At 35.7% G+C, this 20,637-nt stretch overlaps 1 protein-coding gene across 6 annotated transcripts in view; it reads right to left on the reverse strand.

The window, feature by feature from the left end:
• Positions 1-20,637, reverse strand: part of ATP13A3 (ATPase 13A3) — an 81,754-nt gene that overhangs the window by 33,993 nt on the left and 27,124 nt on the right. For 4 of the 6 annotated variants that reach the window (XM_081236076.1, XM_081236074.1, XM_081236075.1 and 1 more), the window contains 14 exons: positions 19,454-19,534; positions 18,224-18,293; positions 16,115-16,249; positions 15,571-15,643; positions 13,097-13,228; positions 11,651-11,830; positions 11,348-11,505; positions 10,429-10,617; positions 9,034-9,095; positions 5,400-5,550; positions 1,975-2,121; positions 1,380-1,397; positions 1,087-1,240; positions 870-990 (listed from right to left, as the gene is read on the reverse strand). In XM_081236076.1, coding sequence (XP_081092202.1) covers positions 870-990; positions 1,087-1,240; positions 1,380-1,397; positions 1,975-2,121; positions 5,400-5,550; positions 9,034-9,095; positions 10,429-10,617; positions 11,348-11,505; positions 11,651-11,830; positions 13,097-13,228; positions 15,571-15,643; positions 16,115-16,249; positions 18,224-18,293; positions 19,454-19,534 — 1,671 coding nt within the window. The remainder of the gene's footprint in view (positions 1-869; positions 991-1,086; positions 1,241-1,379; positions 1,398-1,974; positions 2,122-5,399; positions 5,551-9,033; positions 9,096-10,428; positions 10,618-11,347; positions 11,506-11,650; positions 11,831-13,096; positions 13,229-15,570; positions 15,644-16,114; positions 16,250-18,223; positions 18,294-19,453; positions 19,535-20,637) is intronic. The other 2 variants (XM_081236077.1, XM_081236072.1) reach the window with 1 other exon arrangement.

Consider the following 20,637-nt stretch of genomic DNA (forward strand, 5'->3'; position numbering starts at 1 on the left):
TGACCCTTGAACAACACAAGTTTGAACTGTGTGGGTCCACTTACACACAGATTTTTTTCAATAAATACTACAGTACTACAAGATCCACAGTTGAATCCGTGAGGCAGGTCCTGGAGCCAATCCCCTACAAATACCGAGGAATAACTGTAGATCACTGGGGAAAAATAAACTTCTGTAGAATTATGTTTACCAAAAACATTAATTTTGTTCCTAAAACATGCCTGACACATAGCAGGCACTCAATAAATATCTAACAAATAAACTAAAAGTAGTTCCAGAGGGACTTCCCTGGTAGCGCAGTGGTTAAGAACACGCCTGCCAATGCAAGAGACACAGGTTCGAGCCCTGGTCTGGGAAGATCCCACATGCTGTGGAGTAACAAAGCCCGTTCGCACAACTACTGAGCCTGTGCTCTACAGCCCGCCGCAAGCCACAACTACTGAGCCCGTGTGCGTAGAGCCTGCGCTCCCCAACAAGAGAAGCCACCATGATGAGAAGCGTGCACACCACAAAGAAGAGTAGCCCCCGTTCGTCACGACTGGAGAAAGCCCGTGCGCAGCAACGAAGACCCAACACAGCCAATAAATGAATGAATGAATGAATGAATGAATGAATGAATGAATGAATAAATAAATAAATAAATATTTTTAAAGGTAAGGTAGCTTTAAAAAAAAAAAAAAAAGTAACTCCAGAGTTGTACTTTTATGTCAACTGCCTAAAACAAACATTGAACTCTTACATATTTGCATATATCCAATAACTATTTAATAAGTAAATAGTAATTGAATATAAATTATTGTACAAGACTTTTATAAACATAAATGATGCCTTATTGGAAAAACTGTAGAAAAACCATTCATCAACCTTACCTGCTAATATTCTGCACTTTATGCCATGTCAGTTTTGACTCCAATTTTCTGTGTGCAAGAGCAATCACACGGAAGCCCTGTTTGGTGTAATTTTCTAGAACTTTTTCAAAATCAACAGGAACTTTTAAGAAGGAGAAAATAAAGGTCATTATTAGAATTGTGACTACAAGCTTACACAAATACCAGAATCTCACTCAAAGCCTAGCTGCTGCCTTACCTGTTTCAGGTTTACAAAGACCGGCAATGACCTCCGGCGCCCCTTTCACGTAGGCGTCCATCTTCCTGTCCCCTAGCACCCTCGCAACCACACTCATACGTTGCAAAGCAGAAGAAAATGGGAACTGGCGAACAATTCCTATCTCATAAATAGCCTATGTAATTTCAAAAGATGCAAAAACCATTTATTATTTTTTAAGAATTAAAACATATACAAGTAAATCTACTATACCTCAATTAAAAAAATTTTTTTTTAAGATATACTTAGGTAACAAGTAAACAATCTTCACTTACTGGAAGTTCAAACAGCTCCTAAAAATAAAACAAGACAAAAAGAATAAAGTAATAGTATAAATTAAGTCCATTAACACACTCAAGCTAAAAAAATTTTAACTACACATCCACAAAACATTTGGAAAACAGTAAGGAATTCTGAATATTTCAAAGTCAGGTTTTAAGATTGCTTCTTTACCACCTCCCATTTATTAAAAAAGTATATTCTTGAGTATTTTAAAACATTCTGCTAGCCTAGAAATATTAAAATATTAAGTTCTAACATAAACTAATAGGAACATATTTAAAAATTAACCTAAAAATAAAGCCTTTCACATATTCTTTTTATTAAGTCCCAGGAATACAGATGCACTTTAAAAGTCTTAACCACCATGCATCTAAATCACAAGGCACTAAGCCACTCAGTAAATAGGAAAAAAAGTAATAGTACTGAGAATTGAATCTCAATGTTTTACACAGAAGGCCTGCAACACACCAGGTGTAGTTTCCGATAAATGCAGTAAACATATTCATATCTCTATTAGAGTTAGAAAAAGGACATGTGACTTCATCTTCCAGCAATATTTTAAAATGAGGACAAAATGTGAGCACCAACAGTATTATCTAGTTTAAAACAATTCTGCACCATTTCTTGGTTTCCTGCAGGTGTAGATTCAGGAAGCAGCTGTTTTGGAGGACGAACCACAGTGGGCATAATTCGATTATGAAGTGCTGTTTCCTCTTCAGTTGCTTCTTCCAGAATCTGAAAGGAAAATATTCAAAGTATTGATTCATGAAATTCATAAATTCAATTCACTGGTTCCATTTTAAAATGAAACATTACGGCTATCTTCAGTTAAGTTAAAAAAAAAAAAGTAAAACAAAATATAAACAAAGCTGGTTAGTTAAAGTCCTAGCAACCCATGGGAGAGGGGAGACAGAGGTTAGTAAAGAAATAGAGAAAAATTTCTCTAATTTTGAGCCTACAACCAGTTGGGTTTAAAGACTACTTCTGCAAGACACAGAAGGTCCTTGCAGTTCCAAGAATTGTCTGTCTATCATCCAGGGATTCCTTTCTGCTAACAGAAGAGGATTCAAAAATACGTGGAACTCAGATACGGTTAGCAGAACCACTGGGTCAAGAGCACTCTGAGGAACAAAGATGTGAATTTAGTGTCCCAGCTTGAATATGTCTAATTAAAGTACTACTATCCTAACTCCTTGAAATTTAATTTTAAAATATTTCTGGTGAAAAATTCAATCAAAAACTTGTATTAAATACACGCCCATGACAAACAATAAACTAATTTGGATCTATAAGTGAAGGAATCATCAATGGGAAAATGAAGGGGAAGAGAGCTGTGTCCAATTAGCCAATTTTACACAGTTCTTAGGAAACGTTTTAACACCTCTGAAATCGGGGTGCATCTTACATGGTATTAATCACATAAAATAATAGTAGTGCCCAGTTATGTAAAAACATTCCATAGATACTCTGTGGTAAGATTGAGCATCAAAGCATCTCAGAGTCAAAAAAGCATGCTATTATACAAACTTACTTATTTAGCCCACTTTTTAAAAGATTCACATACAGAACAAAAAATCTACTGAAAATCTGTTCAGTTGGAGAACAGCTTTAGAGAATATCAGAGATGAATCAGCTGTACTTTGTTTTACTCCTTATAAATGAAGTGGGTCTCCTTTAAGGAATTAAATTTAATGAGTATTTATTGTGGGCTTTCAGAAAATGGCAGAGTACTTCTTCATTCATCTCCCTCCCTTTCAAAATACTAACAAAACACAAAAAAAGAAACAACCCTGTAAAAGTAAACAGAAAGCAAAGCAAGGAGAACTGAAACATATTGATGGATATAGCAATGAAGGAAATAGTAGCCCAGAATAAACACAAAAGGACATACAGGAGAGGTGGGAACATTTCTTATCAGCCAGAATAGCTGAGCAAAGCAAAAAGAAACAAACCGCCCCCCCCACCCAAAAACCCAGGAGTCATGCTCTACAGATACGAACTACCTACCTGAGAGGAGGAAGGGCTGCTAATATGAGGGGCAGCATTCCAGAGTACTGCGTGTGCAAGCACTGGGGGAGTGGGCGGGGAAAGCAACCTAAAGACTCCTTCTGCTCCCCTGAAACTGAAGAATGCCTGCTGAAGGGGCCCCACCCTCAGCACACAACAGGCTCCCCCAGTCAGCCTTCCCATTCAGGGAAGACACTTCTCAGGCAAACAGACTAACATACATATGAACAAGGATGAAAACCTTGTTGCAGCTACCCAGAACTATCAAATCAGACCTTCATTCTTAAATATAAAAGTACCATCAAGATGCATAATGAAAACCAAAAGCCATAATTCAAAAAGAGACATGTACCAAAATGTTCATAGCAGCCCTATTTACAATAGCCCAGAGATGGAAACAACCTAAGTGTCCATCATCGGATGAATGGGTAAAGAAGATGTGGCACATATATACAATGGAATATTACTCAGCCATAAAAAGAAATGAAATTGAGCTATTTGTAATGAGGTGGATGGACCTAGAGTCTGTTATACAGAGTGAAGTAAGTCAGAAAGAGAAAGACAAATACTGTATGCTGACACATATATATGGAATTTAAGAAAAAAAATGTCATGAAGAACATAGGGGTAAGACAGGAATAAAGACACAGACCTACTAGAGAATGGACTTGAGGATATGGGGAGGGGGAAGGGTAAGCTGTGACAAAGCAAGAGAGAGGCATGGACATATATACACTACCAAACGTAAGGTAGATAGCTAGTGGGAAGCAGCCGCATAGCACAGGGAGATCAGCTCGGTGCTTTGTGACCGCCTGGAGGGGTGGGATAGGGAGGGTGGGAGGGAGACGCAAAAGGGAGGGGATATGGGAACATATGTATATGTATAACTGATTTAATTTGTTATAAAGCAAAAAATAAAAAAAATTAAAAAATAAAAAAAAAAGATGCATAATGAAAACCAAAAGCATGAAGGAGATGTCAATGACACCTCAATTTTTTCTAAAAGCATAAAGGAGAAGATTAATACAGGAAGCGGGGGAAGATAACCTGACCCAGAGAAAATTAAAAATTCAGAAGCAAGAAAGGAACTTTAAAAACAAACTATTATTACATCTGTAAAAGAAGAACAGAGAAAACAAACCAGAGAACACAAGCGAGCACTGAGAAATTAAAATAATCAAGGACAAAACAAACAGAAAGAAGTGAACAGACAGAAACCTCTGCGCATGCGTGTGTGTGCGCGTGTGAGAGTAAGGACACAGGAAGTAGTACATGGATGGGGACAAAAGAACACTGAAGACACATGCCCACTCTATACTTCTGCCCTATGGCCAACGAACTGTGTCACTGAGATCTTCTTACTGACTTAGACTTACTGCCTCAAGATACTGATACCTGCTTTCTCTTGTAAACACGAAGCAGGGCCCTGAGCAGGTCATCCTCTATTAAAGGTCGTTTGAATGAGTCAATTTAACTAAAACAGACTTTTTAGACAATTATAAATATCTCTCCAGTGATGTATCTTTAGAAATTACAGGGCTTCCCTGGTGGCGCAGTGGATGGGAATCTGCCTGCCAATGCAGGTGACACGGGTTCGAGCCCTGGTCCGGGAAGATCCCACATGCCATGGAGCAACTAAGCCCGTGAGCCACAACTACAGAGCCTGCGCTCTGGAGCCCGCGAGCCACAACTACTGAAGCCCACGTACCTAGAGCCTGAGCTCTGCAACAACAGAAGCCACCACAATGAGAAACCCGCACACCGCAATGAAGAGTGGCCCCCGCTCGCCGCAACTGGAGAAAGCCCGTGTGCAGCAACAAAGACGCAATGCAGCCAAAATAAATAAATTTTAAAAAAAAATTTTAAAAAAAGAAAGAAATTACATAGTTCCTTTTATGGTACAAGATAGACCATTGTCAAAACAACGTGAAGAAACAATTCTTCTGCAAGTTAGTTTTTACTATTTTCTAAAGTTAATTAATTGTACTTTAAAACACTGAACTTACCCATCCGATGGCTTCAAACATCTTCAAATCAAGTGGATCGCCAGAAAGCACTCCTTCAATTTTTGTAAGTGAATGACAAGTAGCCATACAAGCGACAAACTGAGACTTTACCAACATCTCATTGCAAACCTTTTCTTCTGGCAAAAGAAAACTATATAGAAAATGCACTGAATTAGATGCATAAATCCCAAGGCTGAAGACAATAGTCTAACAGGCCTTTTCAGGTTTTATTATTTTAAAAAGTAGAAATAAAATGTTTGCATTTATGCATGTATTAATTTTCACTATAGATTTTGACATTCAAAAACATTTTCTTCCATGAAAATTATTATACATGACTAAAATACAGTATTACCTTAGATTCTGAATAACTAGACCAGACATTAACAGTATAGAAAATACTACATACTAAACAATAATTAAAACTCCTGCCTATGGACACATGGCAAATTAGAACACATAAAAACTCTCTTGTAAAAACATAAAATGAATGTGTAACGCATTACCTTTCAAATGCAAAACTGGGCTCATAAGAAAGAAAAGGAAAATTTCAAGTGCCAGAACAGGGAAAGGAAAACCAGAGGGGTGTGACCTTAAAAAGATGCTGTGACTGTCTAGGGGAGAAGGAAGAGGGAGGAGAGCCATCTCAGTACCCTTAAGGCCTTGAGTTTTAATAACCACATGGAGAACAGGAGACAAAGTTGTGGCCACATACAAAGTGGGGAGTTGGAACTGAGAGAATCCCTCTTACCTAAGACAGCCAGTGCTCTTGAAGAACTACACCCTTGGAAAAAGAGTATACTAGAAAAAATTTACCCCCACACAAAGGCATAACTAAGAATAAGCTTACCTCTTTTCCCCCACCCAAAGTTCAAGAAAATAGTTAATATCTATATAACATATTTACTATGCATTAAGCACTGTTCTGAGAACTTTAAATTTATTTGACTCCTCTCATCCTTATACCACAGGAAGGTGTTTTATTATCCCCATTTTATAGATGAGGAAACTGAAGCAGAGTGGTTAAGTGACTTGCCAAGTCACAGCATATAAGTGGCAAAGCAAGGATTCAAACACAAGAGGTCTGGTGTCAGTACCTAAACTCTAAACCATTACGCTACTCAGGATGGCATTTGGGCTTGAATATATGTTACTGCCTGGCCTAGAAATCCCCAAGTTATGAAAGTAACATTACAGCTTGTCTGGCACCACTGACACTACTTTTGGCCAAAGTTTAAACTCTCTAGAGAGGAGCTCCCACAACACAGCCACAAAGGAGACTGACAGAAAAATCCTGCTAAGGATGAGTCCATAATTTAAAAATGAACCAGGAAACAATTCTCACGACTCAACAGACAAAACAAAGACAGAATTAGAATCCCATAAACTTGAGATAATAGAATGGCAATCTGAAAGAATGCAAAGAAGGCATTTTAAAATTACAGACTTAGAAAAAGAACAAGACACCATGGCGGGGAAAAGGGGAGAGGCAGATTTGGAAATAACCAAATGAAATTTCTTGTCCAGGGTATGGTTAGGATTCCCAGATGGAGAGAAAACAAAGAATGGGGGAAAAGCCATAATGGAACAGAAAGAGGCTGCAAATTTTCCAGAATTTAGGAACAGCATGAATCTTTGGATTCAAGAAGCAAAATGAGAACCACACAAAGAAAAAGATCATGGTAAAATTGCAGAAATCAAGCATAAAGAAGTATTTTTTTAAGTAAAGTAGAAAAAAAAATTACTGAAGAAGACTAAGACTTCTCAATAGCAATAACAAAAAAAGTTAGGAGAAATGGAATAACATCTCCAAGGTGCTGAGGGAACACAGCTGTCAACCTAGGAATCCATACAGTTACACCATCATTCAAGAGAGAAAACGAAACAAAGAACTACTAATGAATGTAGTTATGGAAGATGGCAATTTAATCCAGAGGAATGGGATACAAGAAGCAATGGTTAGCAAAGATATCTGTAAACCTAGGTAAATCCTAGCATGCAGACTGTATAAAGCCAAAATCATAATCATAAAATGTTATGCAACAAATACATATAAAAAGGGAGGTAAAAGTAAAAGTAGTGTACAGTGCATGGGTTTTGGGGGGGTTAGAAACTAATAAAGACACCCATGGACTTTAGACTCTAAATATGAATATTAATAACTTAAGGACAAGTAGTAAAAGATTAGGATGTGTAAATTCTGAGAAAATGAGAGAAATATGAGAAAATGTGGGAATTGGGGTGAGGGATGGTAGAAATAATTTCAAATATATCTGAAATCACAATAAATGTGAACACGATGGCAATAAATGTGAATGTAAAGATTGAAAAGTAAAGAGATAGAAAAAAAGATATACGAGGCAAACATTAGGCAAGAGCAAGCTGGTGTATAACTATACAAATATTAGATGAAACAGAATTTAAGGCAAGATGCATCGTTAGGGATAAGGGCACAATGTGACAGTTCTGACATGACATGAACCAAACAATAGTCTCTCAGACTGTATAAAACCAAAATCCCACAGACTTTTGAGAGAGAAAAAATAAAAAGTGGCATAAACACAGCTATAGTAGTAAAACTTTTAAGTATCAAAGACAGCAAAAACAAAGTAAGAAGATGAAACAGAGACTGGTGAAATATTTTTAATGTATAGTACTGAAAAAGATGATCACCCAGAAAATACAAAGGACTTCTACCAAGTGAATAAGATAAAGACAAACAACACCATTAAAAAAATTAAGATATAAATTGACAATACAGAGAATGCTAAATTACCCTCCTTCCAAAAATGTGAAAATACGCTCAAACTCCAAACAAAGAAACTCTGAACAAAGCCACAATGAAATACCATTTCATATCTATCCATTTGGGAAAATCAGAAGTCTGACAATGGCAAGTTTGGCAAGGATATGGAGCACCAGGGTCTCTTACCCATGGAGGGAGAGAGAGTAGGTTAGCACCATCACTTAGAGAGCAAGTAGACGGTACCTACTAGAGCTGTGGCCATGCATGTGCGGTATGACACAGCAATGAAACTTTTAAGAAGCTGGCTTACTGAAACTCAACCACTTGCTCACAGAAGTTGTGTGCCTAAGAATTTTAATTGCAAAACTGTTTGTGAAAGTGGAAGGAAAAAGGGAGAAAAAATGAAACTGTCCCTTAGCTGAAGAACAAATATTATGGTTTAATCATATAACGGCATACTAAACAACAGTTAAGATTAATAAATTGGATCTATACATATCAACATGGATGAATCTTGAAAACAATGTTATGAGGCAAAAAAGCAGCAAAACACATACAGTACATAACAGTTGTGTATATTTATTTATAGACAGATCTTGTTTATGGGTAGATATATATGAAGTAAAAATATAAAAACATGCAAAGATAACAAGACAACTTCAAAATGGTGGTAGGGATAGAAAAAGAGATAGGTTAAGACTTAAGCAATATCTGTAATGTTTTAAATCTTTTAGGAGATCTGAAGCAAATCTGGCAAAATGTCAACTGTATAATCTTAGTGGTGGGTACATAGCTGTAATATTACTTTCTATATGTTTGAATGTTTCATATATTAAAATATTTATTAAAATTAACTAAAATAAATGATCAAGTCTAGCTAATAATTACCGTGTATTTTCCACTCGTTGAATCCCCCAAAGATCTAAACCATCTTCGGTAAGAGTTCCAGTCTTAAAACAAAAAAAAGCACACATTTACAAAATCATGAAAAGCTATGCTGCATCTACATAATGGAGGGAGCCAAAAAAGGGAAGAGGAACAAGTGAAATGACATCAAGAAGTGCAATCAGCCAAATTCAGGATATAAATAACCTGGTTTCCTCAATAAGACGACTGGGAAAGAGAGGCAAGAAAAGCAATGGTCACAGATTAATTAGAACCAATGCAATCCTTATTTGGATTCTGACTGAAAACACAAATTGTAAAAATTTGAGTTATTTTTGAGAAAGGCAGGGAAACCTGAATATGAATTGGACATTAGGTAATAGTAAGGAACTGTTAATTTTGTTCAGTGTAGTAAGCAGTGATAACGGTGCTGTGGTGAGTTCTGTTAAAACAGTATCTTCTGGAGCTACAGACTGAAGCATGTGGATGACATAACAGAATGTCTGAGGCTGCCACCTTCAAAATGAGGGGACAGTGAAGTACGACTGACAAACTGTTGGTCACTGTGTAAGCTGGATAATGGGCAAATGAGGGTTTATTATACTTGCATCTTTTTCTCCACTTTTGTGTCTGCTTAAAAATTTTTAAAACATTTCCAAAAAAAGATTAAGCAAAATTTTAAGTAAAATTTTCTGAACAGACTCTTATAAAACACAGTCATGGGATAGGACTTTTTTTTCTCTTAATAAAGTACATCTCATATTTTTTTCTTTAATAATGAAGATGCACAAAAATCAAATTCTTATCATGTCAGTTACCCAGAAGAGACAGATGGAAAGTTTTCTGACCAAGGTTTAATTCTCTAAAGTTTTAGGAAAACTAATTTCAGGTGAGGAAAAAAGAACCCTTTGTAAGAGGCAAGGTATATTTTACACAGGTACAAAATTTCTCATTTTCACATAAAATCATACAATCAGCGTCTTTCATAATTTTGTAACACATTCAATGAAATCACAGAGCAAACACTAAGTGTATATACTTTACAGCAATAACATTCCAGTTAACTATATCTGTATAGAGCCTATTCTGTTAAAAAGATGAAAGAGCGGATAAATTTTACTACTACTACTATAAGGCATAATTCTGGATATGAATGGTCAGTCAATTGCAGATTTGGACAAATAAGCAATATCCAAAGTATTAAAAATTGAAAAAATGAGAAGAAATAATACAAAAATGATGCATGTGCCAAATAAGTTAAAAGAGAAAAATGAGAAGAACATTTCTTTTAAAACGTGTGCAAATTAGTTGATAAAGAATACAGAAACCATTAATCTAATACTTTAGACTTACAAAGCTACAAAGTGACCTTTGACAATGATATGACATTGAACCAACCTTGTCAAAGCAAACAAGATTCAGTTGTCCACAGATGTTTATCCTTTGGGGACTGATACAGAAAATACCCACTTTTTTCAGTCTTCTTTGGGCATACACAATGCCAGCAGTCATTGCGGCAGGAAGTGCAGGTGGCACAGTAATTGTAATGATATCAAGAGACTCGATAATTATATCCCCAACTTCTACCTACAGTTAACATAAAAATAAATGTCAGACCCCCAATATTAAATATTTATTAACCCAATGGGGGTATTTCTTTAGTGAAAAGTCTATAAACCATTTTTAATCTTATATATAATAAGTGTGTATGTATATTCATGTATTAACTATCTATAATTTTTTCCCTTTAGAGATTCTGCAAAATGGAAAGCTCAATGAATTGTCAGTGGACTGCAGAATGAGCTATTTTTAAAGCTAATTCTTACTTTAATAGCCCCATATACTTCATACACTACATACTTCAAAGTCAAATATTATCAGATATTGACTCTTACTACTATGCTAGTCTCTATAGGGGATAGAAAAAAGAAATTTGACAAGGTCCCTTAGAAATACCTTCAATTCAGTAATCACAAATAATTTTAATGCTGTATATACCAGAGGTTAAAAAAGAAAAAAATAAAGCTTTTGGTGAGTATAGGATCACTCCTCCTTTTTTTTAAAGTAACTAGAGAGCAAATAAAAGATCATCTAAACCAGAGCTGATCAAAACTTTCTGCTTTGATGGTGATGTTCTAGATCTGTACCTTCTAACATAATAGCTACAAGTCTCATATGGCTTTTTTTTTAAGTTAAATTAATTTAAATTAAATTAAAATTTTAATTTTTCAGTCTCACTAGCTACATTTCAAATCTTCAAGAGCCACATGTGAATCAGACTAAGAATCAAACTCTATTAAGGGTCCCATATACATACCTCATTTAAAATACTATTGATAATAGTGTAGATAAACCCAATGCCAGCCACCGCCACAAGACACAGTAGAAATAAGTAGGCATCTCTGTAGAGTTTAAAATCAGTTGGTTTGGGATACAATATGGAGCGGACAAGCTGTCCTTTGGAAGTACTAAATCCTTTCAAAAAAATTAAAGAAGAAAATGATTATATAGTATTTTTATAAGAAAATGAGAGTTATCTCTCAAAACAGAATCTCTTTTTAAGCATTTGATAGGCTCCAAGTATGCTAAACCATGCAAGACAAGATTAAATATTTTCTACCTGTTCTAACTACTATGGCTTTAACAAGTTCTCCAGTGTAGAAACGAGTTTGAATAACAGTTGTCCCACAAAACAAAGTGTGTCGTCTATGTGTTTCTGGACTATATAATTCATCTCCCATTCCTTTTATGTCTACTGAAGGATTTGGCAAATTAGTCTTTGTCACTGGAACACTCTCTCCTTTAAAAAAAAAAAAAATCCGTAAGTTAAAGCACAGAAATCAGTATCAAACACACAAATCTTGAGTTGTTAAATATCCTAAATGTTATCATACTGTTGGCAACGGTTACTAACAGTTCTCACATGTGAATAACATAGCTTAATCAATTAGCTTTTGGTCTATCAATTTCCTTACCCAGAAATATCAAATTTTGTCTTCCACAGTAATTCCCGAAAGTGATCTGTGACTCAAAGGAAATCAGTTGGAAATAACTGTGCCAAGTTTCAAATAAGAAGATGAGGTTGCTACCGTCGCCTCAGCACCTGTTCTGGTATCCCTGAGAGCTAACCTGGGAAGCACTCTGCAACCCCAAGCACACACAACACGTGAAGATCCACTCCTAATCCCACCCCACTCCCCGACCCGCCCCCCCCACACACACACACGAGTAAGAGAACAAGCATCCGAGCAGGGCAGAGAGTATGGTAATTCTCTAACAGTAAGAAAGAGACAAATTCTTTTAACATTAAAATGTAGTGCTCTGTAGCATTCACACTTCTTATGTCAAAGGCGACAGGTGTGTGGGGATATTTATGTGTATGAGTGTGTTTTAAGACTCTTAACAGTTCAAAAATGTATTATATAGGAATCACTTTCTTGCCAGGTTGACTATGACAATTAAAAAATAGTCATGATAAAAAGATATATACACATAGCTGATTCACTTTGTTATGCAGCAACTAACACAACAATGTAAAGCAATTATACTCCAATAAAGATGTTAAAAAAATGCTCAAAGAAAAAAATTTTTTTAATTAAATTAAAAAAAATAAAGATATAAAGCTCTACCTCCAGATTGTGAATTTCCAAAGGGAAGTTATTTTAAAGTCTACTTCTCCCCAATTTAATAAAAATATCGACTCTTCTAGTCCCACTTTTTGCACATCAAAGTGAGAAATAAATATGCTGTGAGCAAAGGATTTCTTTCCTCTTCCCTTACTATAAAGCATTTCCTCATGTCAAAAGACTGGACAGAAGCAGGACAAGAGATATCGTGAACAACAGCATTGTGCTTTAGTATCACAGATGAGTGTAATGCAGAATTTGGTTCCCTCAAAATAAAAAAAAAAGAAAATCTTTTCACAAATATCTATCACATTCATGACATTCATGAGTAAAGGATACAAACAGCACAGTTAATTGTGACATAGCTTAATCAACAACTACTTAATCCTAATATCATTATAAACAACTCATTTGGGTTTTACTCATTTAATTTAGTTTACCTGTTAACATGCTTTCATTTACAATACAAGTACCGTTAATAAGTACTGCATCACAAGGCATGACTGTCCCATTTAACGGAATGACCATGACATCTCCTGGCACAAGATCTGTAGAAAAGATCTCTTCGATTTCTGAATTTAAAGAAAGAAAAGTCTGAAAAGAATATTCTTTAACTTGGAATAAGAATACAGCAAACAAAAGATCTATCCAAAGGCCACCTGATCTCATCAAGACATTAAAAATATAATGGAGTTAAATAGAAAAATCCCAAGAGATGAAGAGTTTTGACAAATAAGATTATTCCTTAAGCTAACAAAGCATGGTGTCTAAATGTGTCAGCTAGTTTGTCCCTGGATAGGACGCCAACTGCACAGAGTTGATGCCAAGTCCCCTCTAAGCTAACAGGTAGGTGGGCTTCAACACTCATTACAACGGTGGATGCTCAATCTTAGTTATCAGCCCTATGAGTAAACAGACGATGAATCCACACAGGAGACCCCCTGCAACAGGTAAATAAACTCAGATTTCTGTAATCCCTTGGAAACAGATAAAAGCACTGAAATTTTAGCACTTCCTTTTTTAACAGCATTCTTTTTCTTGTTGCTACTATTTATAATCCATAATGTCTCATTGTTTTCTCAATATTCCTAAAATAGTCCCAAAATATCTTAGATATTATTTTAAATCAATTTATAAAATAAATTAAATTCTGTCATACCTAGTTCATTATTTCCTTAGAAATTTATGTATTATATTCAAGTTAGTTAAATATTTCTTTAATGATCTTCCCAAGTAAAAGGTGGCCTTATATTTGGGCATTCTCTCTCTCTTCTCCTACCCCTAGATTTTATTAAACTATGCTTAGAAGAGACTTACACTAGTTTCTAAGCAAAGATGGGTGAGGAGAAAACTACTGTTTGTGATGTTAGCCTGCAGGACAGATACTCTTCCCTTTCTAAAAAAAGGCAGAAGTAGTTTACTAAGCTATGAGGAAACAACTTTTAAAGAATTCTAATGCTATTTTGCAATGTAGTAAGTATAATAATCTTTATTTCTTAATAAGATCCCTTATTTTAAAAACGTGACTCAATGCCTTAATGCCACTTGAAATTCTAACCCTCTTAGGTGCACTGAGAAACGAAGTATCAATGATCTGTTGGACTATACAAAGGGGATAAGGAAGCTAAACGCTGAGCACTGTCCCTGTCCTAGCCTCCCCAGGATCTTCGGCAGCGGCAGAGTGGGGAGAGGAGGAGCACCAACAAGCTCCACATCTAAGACTGCAGCTAGGGGAGGCAGGAACGATCAGCTAGTGCTCCAGCAAGTGACCAGGAGGCGCAAGGAAGAAAGCAACCTGCCAGGCCGACTTGGGTTTACACCCGGATGTGTATACTGAGCCAAGAGAGTGCAGACTGATTTGGTTTTCCTGATCAATCAAAGCGGCTACTGTCTCCAAGGTCCATGATGCTGTGCTGCCACCCCTTTACCTCCTTTACCTCTTCAATATCTCACCAAACTAACATGTCCAAAACATTATCCTTCCCTACAATCCTGCTTCTCCTCCAGTGTTCCCTACTTAATTAAATGACACCAACATCCATGCCCCCAGCCTGACACCACTGTATCACCTTGCATCCAATGAATCATCAAATCTTCTTCAAAGCCCACATTTAAGTATCTTTCAGACCCATCTCACCACTCTCCATCTCCACTACCCTCACCCTGATTCATTTCATGCCTTCAATATTAATCCCCCCTAAATAAGTTCGAACATGGCAGCCAGAATGATTTTTTCAAATAGGTAAATATGATCATATCACTCTCCTACTTAAAACCCTTCAATGGCTTTCCACTGCCTTTTGGGAGAGTCCAAATCCCTTAACAAGCCTTAAAAGGCTGTCCACTATCTAGTTGCTGCATCTGCCACACTGAATTTCTTTCAGTTATTACAATGACCAAACTCTCTCTAATAATCAGGCCTCTGGGCACTTAGAACCCTCCTCTATCCCTCTCTCGCCCCCACCTTACCACTTTCTCACCTACTTTTTATCTGTCTAATTCAATCACGTAAGAATACTTTTTCAAAGAAGGCATCCCTGACACCTACAGTAAATGAGCTCTAATATCTAACCCTGATTTCTCCCTATCATAGTATTTATCACACTTTACTGTTTCTGTTTATCATTTGTCTTTCTAACTAGACTGAAGTTCAATGGTGGCAAGGACTATGTCCATCCACTGTATCCCAAGAGCCTAGTATAGTATCTGTCACATTATAGAAAAAGAAAAATACAATTTCACATAAATGAAAGAATTTGATACAGAAACATGAGTATAAATCCAAACACACGTTTTTATTTCTTATGGAAATAAGTGTATATGTATAATATATTGGGCTTGCTTCACACATTAGTGCTTAGTGGAAATCTTTTTAAATTTACTTTTCCAAGAGTAAACTGAAGTACTTACTTACCTTCATTTACTCTGCAAACTGAAACTCTCACAGTACTGTGAGCTGCCACCATGTCATGCAACATAATATATTGCTGAATCAGGGAAAAAAATTTTAACTTGTTAATATAAACTAACTCTTCAAGCTATTAGAAAGCAAGGGTAATATAAAATAAGGTAAGCTAAAATAATAAACTCATATTACTCTGTCTTTGAAAAGGTCAAGACCAAAAGATTCAAAGATCATTCAATATTTTTGCTCAAAACATTAGACAAAATAAGAAGCACTTTAATGAGACAGCCCTGAAAACAGCAGAATCAGCCCTCCAGTATTCCAGTCTTAGATAAGCAACTATAGATCCTTCAGCCTCAAAGCAGTCAAGCGATACTTTGACTCTTAAAAAGGAGCTGCCTTCCCCCACCTCAAAAAAGAGGGAAAGGGAGTACATATTCACATAACTAAAAGAACAACTGTATGGAGTACTTACTTTATACCAAGTATCATTCTACACACCTTACGTGTTATTACAAACACAGTTGTGAAACCCATAATAAATTGGACTTACCTTTCTAATGGCATATAGGGAGCTTATAATTGATACTACAGACATAATCACAATGGCTATAGCATAGTAATAGTATTCATCTGTGCTCCACAGTATAACACTGAACAGCTGGAAAATGTAAAATGGGTTGAGAACCTAAAAAACAAGATTTTTAAGTCAAATTGAATGAGATATTTACAACCATACAAATTTAAGGAATAACCAACAGGATACTTACAGGATAAGCTCTGTAGTATCCTAGGTTAACAAGTAACTACCCAAAGAGCAGGGCAAGATGTTACTTTTTTTTTTTTTTTTACCATCAAGCTACTAGAGTTTGACTAAATAAGCTTAATTTATTTGCATCCATTTAGATTCATACCAAACCCAAATACAGATTCAGCTAGAAACAGCTAACGTGTGTGAATTTATCTGTTCTTCATTCTGCTTTAGCAATAAAATACATTTACTTTCAATATTACTGTGCTGCTAAAGGATACAAAAACTTTTAACCAACTGGAACAAATGTTTACTTATTATGAACTCGAAGCACTAATTTACTTATAAGTCAAAGGTTCACTGGAGTCCAAAGAGAAGACAAACATGAAATAAGTTACACTGTTTTGCTTTCTCTAAGGAAATAATTAAATATTAAAACCTGAATTAAAAAAAAAGATAAGGAGTCCTGGCAATGGACTTTGTTTACCCTAATTTTATAGTATTTTACCAATTTCATTAATAACCCCCCAATGTTTTAAAATTGATGCTTCTGTACTTTTTAAAGCACTTTCACATATATAGTCCCATTTTACTTCAAAATCAAATGAGATGGGCTTCCCTGGTGGCCCAGTGGCTAAGAATCCACCTGCCAATGCAGGGGGACACGGGTTCGAGCCCTGGTCCGGGAAGACCCCACATGCTGCGGAGCACCTAAGCCCGTGCGCCACAACTACTCAGCCTGCGCTCTAGAGCCCATGAGCCACAACTACTGAAGCCCACGTGCCTAGAGCCCGTGCTCCGCAACAAGAGAATCTATTGCAATGAGAAACCCACACACCGCAATGAAGAGTAGCCCCCGCTCACTGCAACTAAAGAAAGCCTGTGGAGCAATGAAGACCCAAAGCAGCCATAAATAAATAAATAAATAAAAGTTCCCTTAAAAAAAAATTAAATGAGATCATTAAAGGACTTCCTACAATTTTACCAATAAAGGAGCAGCAGGGAGAAAGGTCTTCTAATGACCAAAGCTAGTTACTGATGAAGTCATATTTTAAACCAGTGTTCTAATTCCTAATCATTACCCTTTGCTATGCTCTAAAGCAGCATTATATGGCCACTCTCAGGAACTGACGGAAAACAATCCGTACCTTCTACTAAAAGTATTCACCCAATACAGCTAATTCTATACCTTAGCCCAAAACCAGGAAGCCTGGAGAGCCCAACTCTCCTCGGCAAAACCACTTACTCCTTCCTTTACATGCCTGCAATCCCTCATTCCCACCGCTTCTATGGCTCTTACAACTGAAGGGTCACTACAGTAACTACTGACATGTATTCCTCCTGGGCTAAAGTGCAAGCTCCTCATTGTTACTCATCATGTCATGTTTTTAATTCCAAACTTCTGGCACAATGCCTAGTTCCTAAGAGTGTACCACATGAAGAAAACATGATTAATTGTTTTTAAAATTAGGAGGAGGGACTTCCCTGGTCATCCAGTGGTTAAGACTCCACGCTTCCACTGCAGAGGGCAAGGGTTTGATCCCTGGTCAGGGAACTAAGATACCACATGCCACGCAGTGTGGCCAAAAAAATTAGAGGGAAAAAAGAAAAGACAGGTGTATACATCTGTAAAATAGGGCAACTTTAGATGTGCAACTTCCTGAGTGTAAAAAAAGAAAAAAAAAAAAACTACAGACAAGAAAAGAAAAAAATTAGACAAAATAAAAAAGTAATCATGCTCCCAAATTACTGATCTATCAGAGGAATATCTTTCTGCCCTTCCAAATAAAAAAATAAGCAAAGAGAAGTTAGGAAACAAAAAACCAAGGATATCTTATTACTTAAATCCTGGCTCTTTTCAATGGACAAACCTATTGATCACAAATGCTGAGACAAGTACAATTGTCTTACCTCCTTAATTAGAAGCTTAAAAACTGAAGGCACTTTCACAGCAATTTCATTTACTCCATAAAGCAATTTTCTATAACAGGAAAATACAATAATAATAATATTACACTATATTATATCATAATAGTACAATTTAGGGAAGGCATTGCATTAGATAAGGCTCAAACCACTGACTGCTCCTTAAATCCAGAACTTAAATGTTCATGTTTCTAAAAACAGTTGTCTTCTACAATTTAAATTCTCTATCTACAGTATTTACATCAATGTAGTCCATACTGGATAACTATACTGTTATCACTTTATCTTTTTGTGTGACAAGTACCTTTCCCACTAGTCTACAATAACCATATCAGCAAAAGACTTTCTTTTCCATCCATGAACACAATACATCTCAACAATTTTGAACTGCAATTAATTTTTGCAAGAGACTACGTAAGTAAATTTGAGGGGTCCTGTACTATTTTTCTAATAAGAATACTGTACTAAAAATGTTTATTTCAAAACATGATACATTTGGCTTTTTTTTAATGCTTAAGTTGCTTAAAGCCTTCCACTTAAATTCCTTATAATAGTACTTCCTATATGACACATTAATTCTTGCCTTTTATGAAGTAGAAGCCTGAATGAATGAATTTATATTCCAACCCTTTGAAAGAACATGCTATAGGAGTACAAGAAAATTTCTAATGTAGTTTGAAAAAGGCATTTATCTCCACGATATGTAATACACTGGTATACTTTTATACTTTAGCAAAGAACAACACTATAAAAAGGATTATGTCTCCCAATTTACAAATTTTCATTGTGGTAAATTTGAGCTCATGCTTACCATTCCCAACATTTCAGTAAATCTAAGATTTGAATTGTAAGACATTCTATGATTTTATGTACTATCAAGAAAGATAAAAATGGTGTCAAGTAAAGGATGACACTCCACCCACTGTATGACACACCCTCCTTATAGAGATGTTAAAATGCAGGGAAGTGGGCACCTTAGAACTGATGAAATACAGTATATTATCAGGGATATTCACTTCAAAATCAGCTTCAACATTTTGATAATTCTTAAACTGAGAGACAATGCTACCCAAATAAAATATCAATAAGTTGTCAACTACTATAATACTTAAATACCTGTTAATATTACAACTATATGGTAAAAGGGTAGACTATATATACTACTTTATTTAGGAATTTTGATAATAGGTCTAACTTTAGTTGGATAAAAATTACCTGTAGGCATGCATCCCCTTTGTCAGTCCTGCACTATGCTTTTCATAAATTGACGTACAAGAAACACCTTCATCCAGTCCCCTAAATAAATCCAAAGTTTTTACTTTAAACAAAGTTTAAAATATCCAAATTTCTCAATGCCTCATTTTTCTATATTCCTGGTTTTAAAGTGTGACTTCCTTACAAATAGAAACCCCTAACAAAAACTGAGATATGGATGAGAATTTTTAAATCTCTAATTCCTAAGATAAAACAATAATGAAAGGTCTAAGTCTCAAATGTGGCAACTTCTAAATTATCCAACATATCATATAATAAGATGGCTCTGAATACTCAAGCTTATGTAACAATATTATTATCCTTTAAGTCTGTGCCAAAGTTGTAAGAGCTAATAATTAAGAAAATTAAAGTTTGACTAACTCAAGAATTCCAAACTAAAGATGAAGAAGTTTTTACTTTTTATCTAGTTTTCCCTCTTCAATTTTTAAGCTTCACTTTAAGAAGTCCTACTCATTTTTCTTTCTACAAAAGCATCAATCTAAATCCTTCCCTCATCTAATACATACTGAGAAGAGAAGTGCTGAATCTGTATGAGTCACAGGCAATGTCTAAAATCTGTAACAATTAAAACTGGGATTCAACTAGCATATTTACTTTCCACCACAAATGTCTTAATTATGCTTATTTTAACTGAGATGCTATTCAGAAAAACTCTAAAGAGAATCTAACATATCATTTAACTCCAATCCTTTTCTGCTTTTTTCGGATAGAAAAACCAAGCTCCATGATTAGCTGCTATCACTGGGGTAAGTTTAAATTCTACAAGTTGGTATGGTTGGCAAAGGCTACACAGCAAATATGTTTGACTCTTTTTTCCCACTGAGATTGATTACTTCTCCAAAGGTAGCAGGGATCAGCTCCAAGTCAAAATTTTTTTAAAAAACAAAATGACAGTTTATAGGCAGTGTTCTATAAAGAAAGCAATGGTTCTTAACTAGGAATGGTCTTCAGAAGTAGGCATGTGGAATTGCCTTGCTCCATTCCAGAATATACCAATTCTTTAGCATCTGAGGAACAAAATCCAGGCATGAACATTTTAAATGTTCACAAGGTGATTCTTTTTTTATTGCTAATATTAAGAATTTCTTTGCCACTCTCAAGCAATGATACTTAACGAGTGTTTA

Source organism: Mesoplodon bidens (assembly GCF_964165515.1).
Source record: "Mesoplodon bidens genome assembly, chromosome: 5".
Lineage (NCBI taxonomy): Eukaryota > Metazoa > Chordata > Mammalia > Artiodactyla > Ziphiidae > Mesoplodon > Mesoplodon bidens.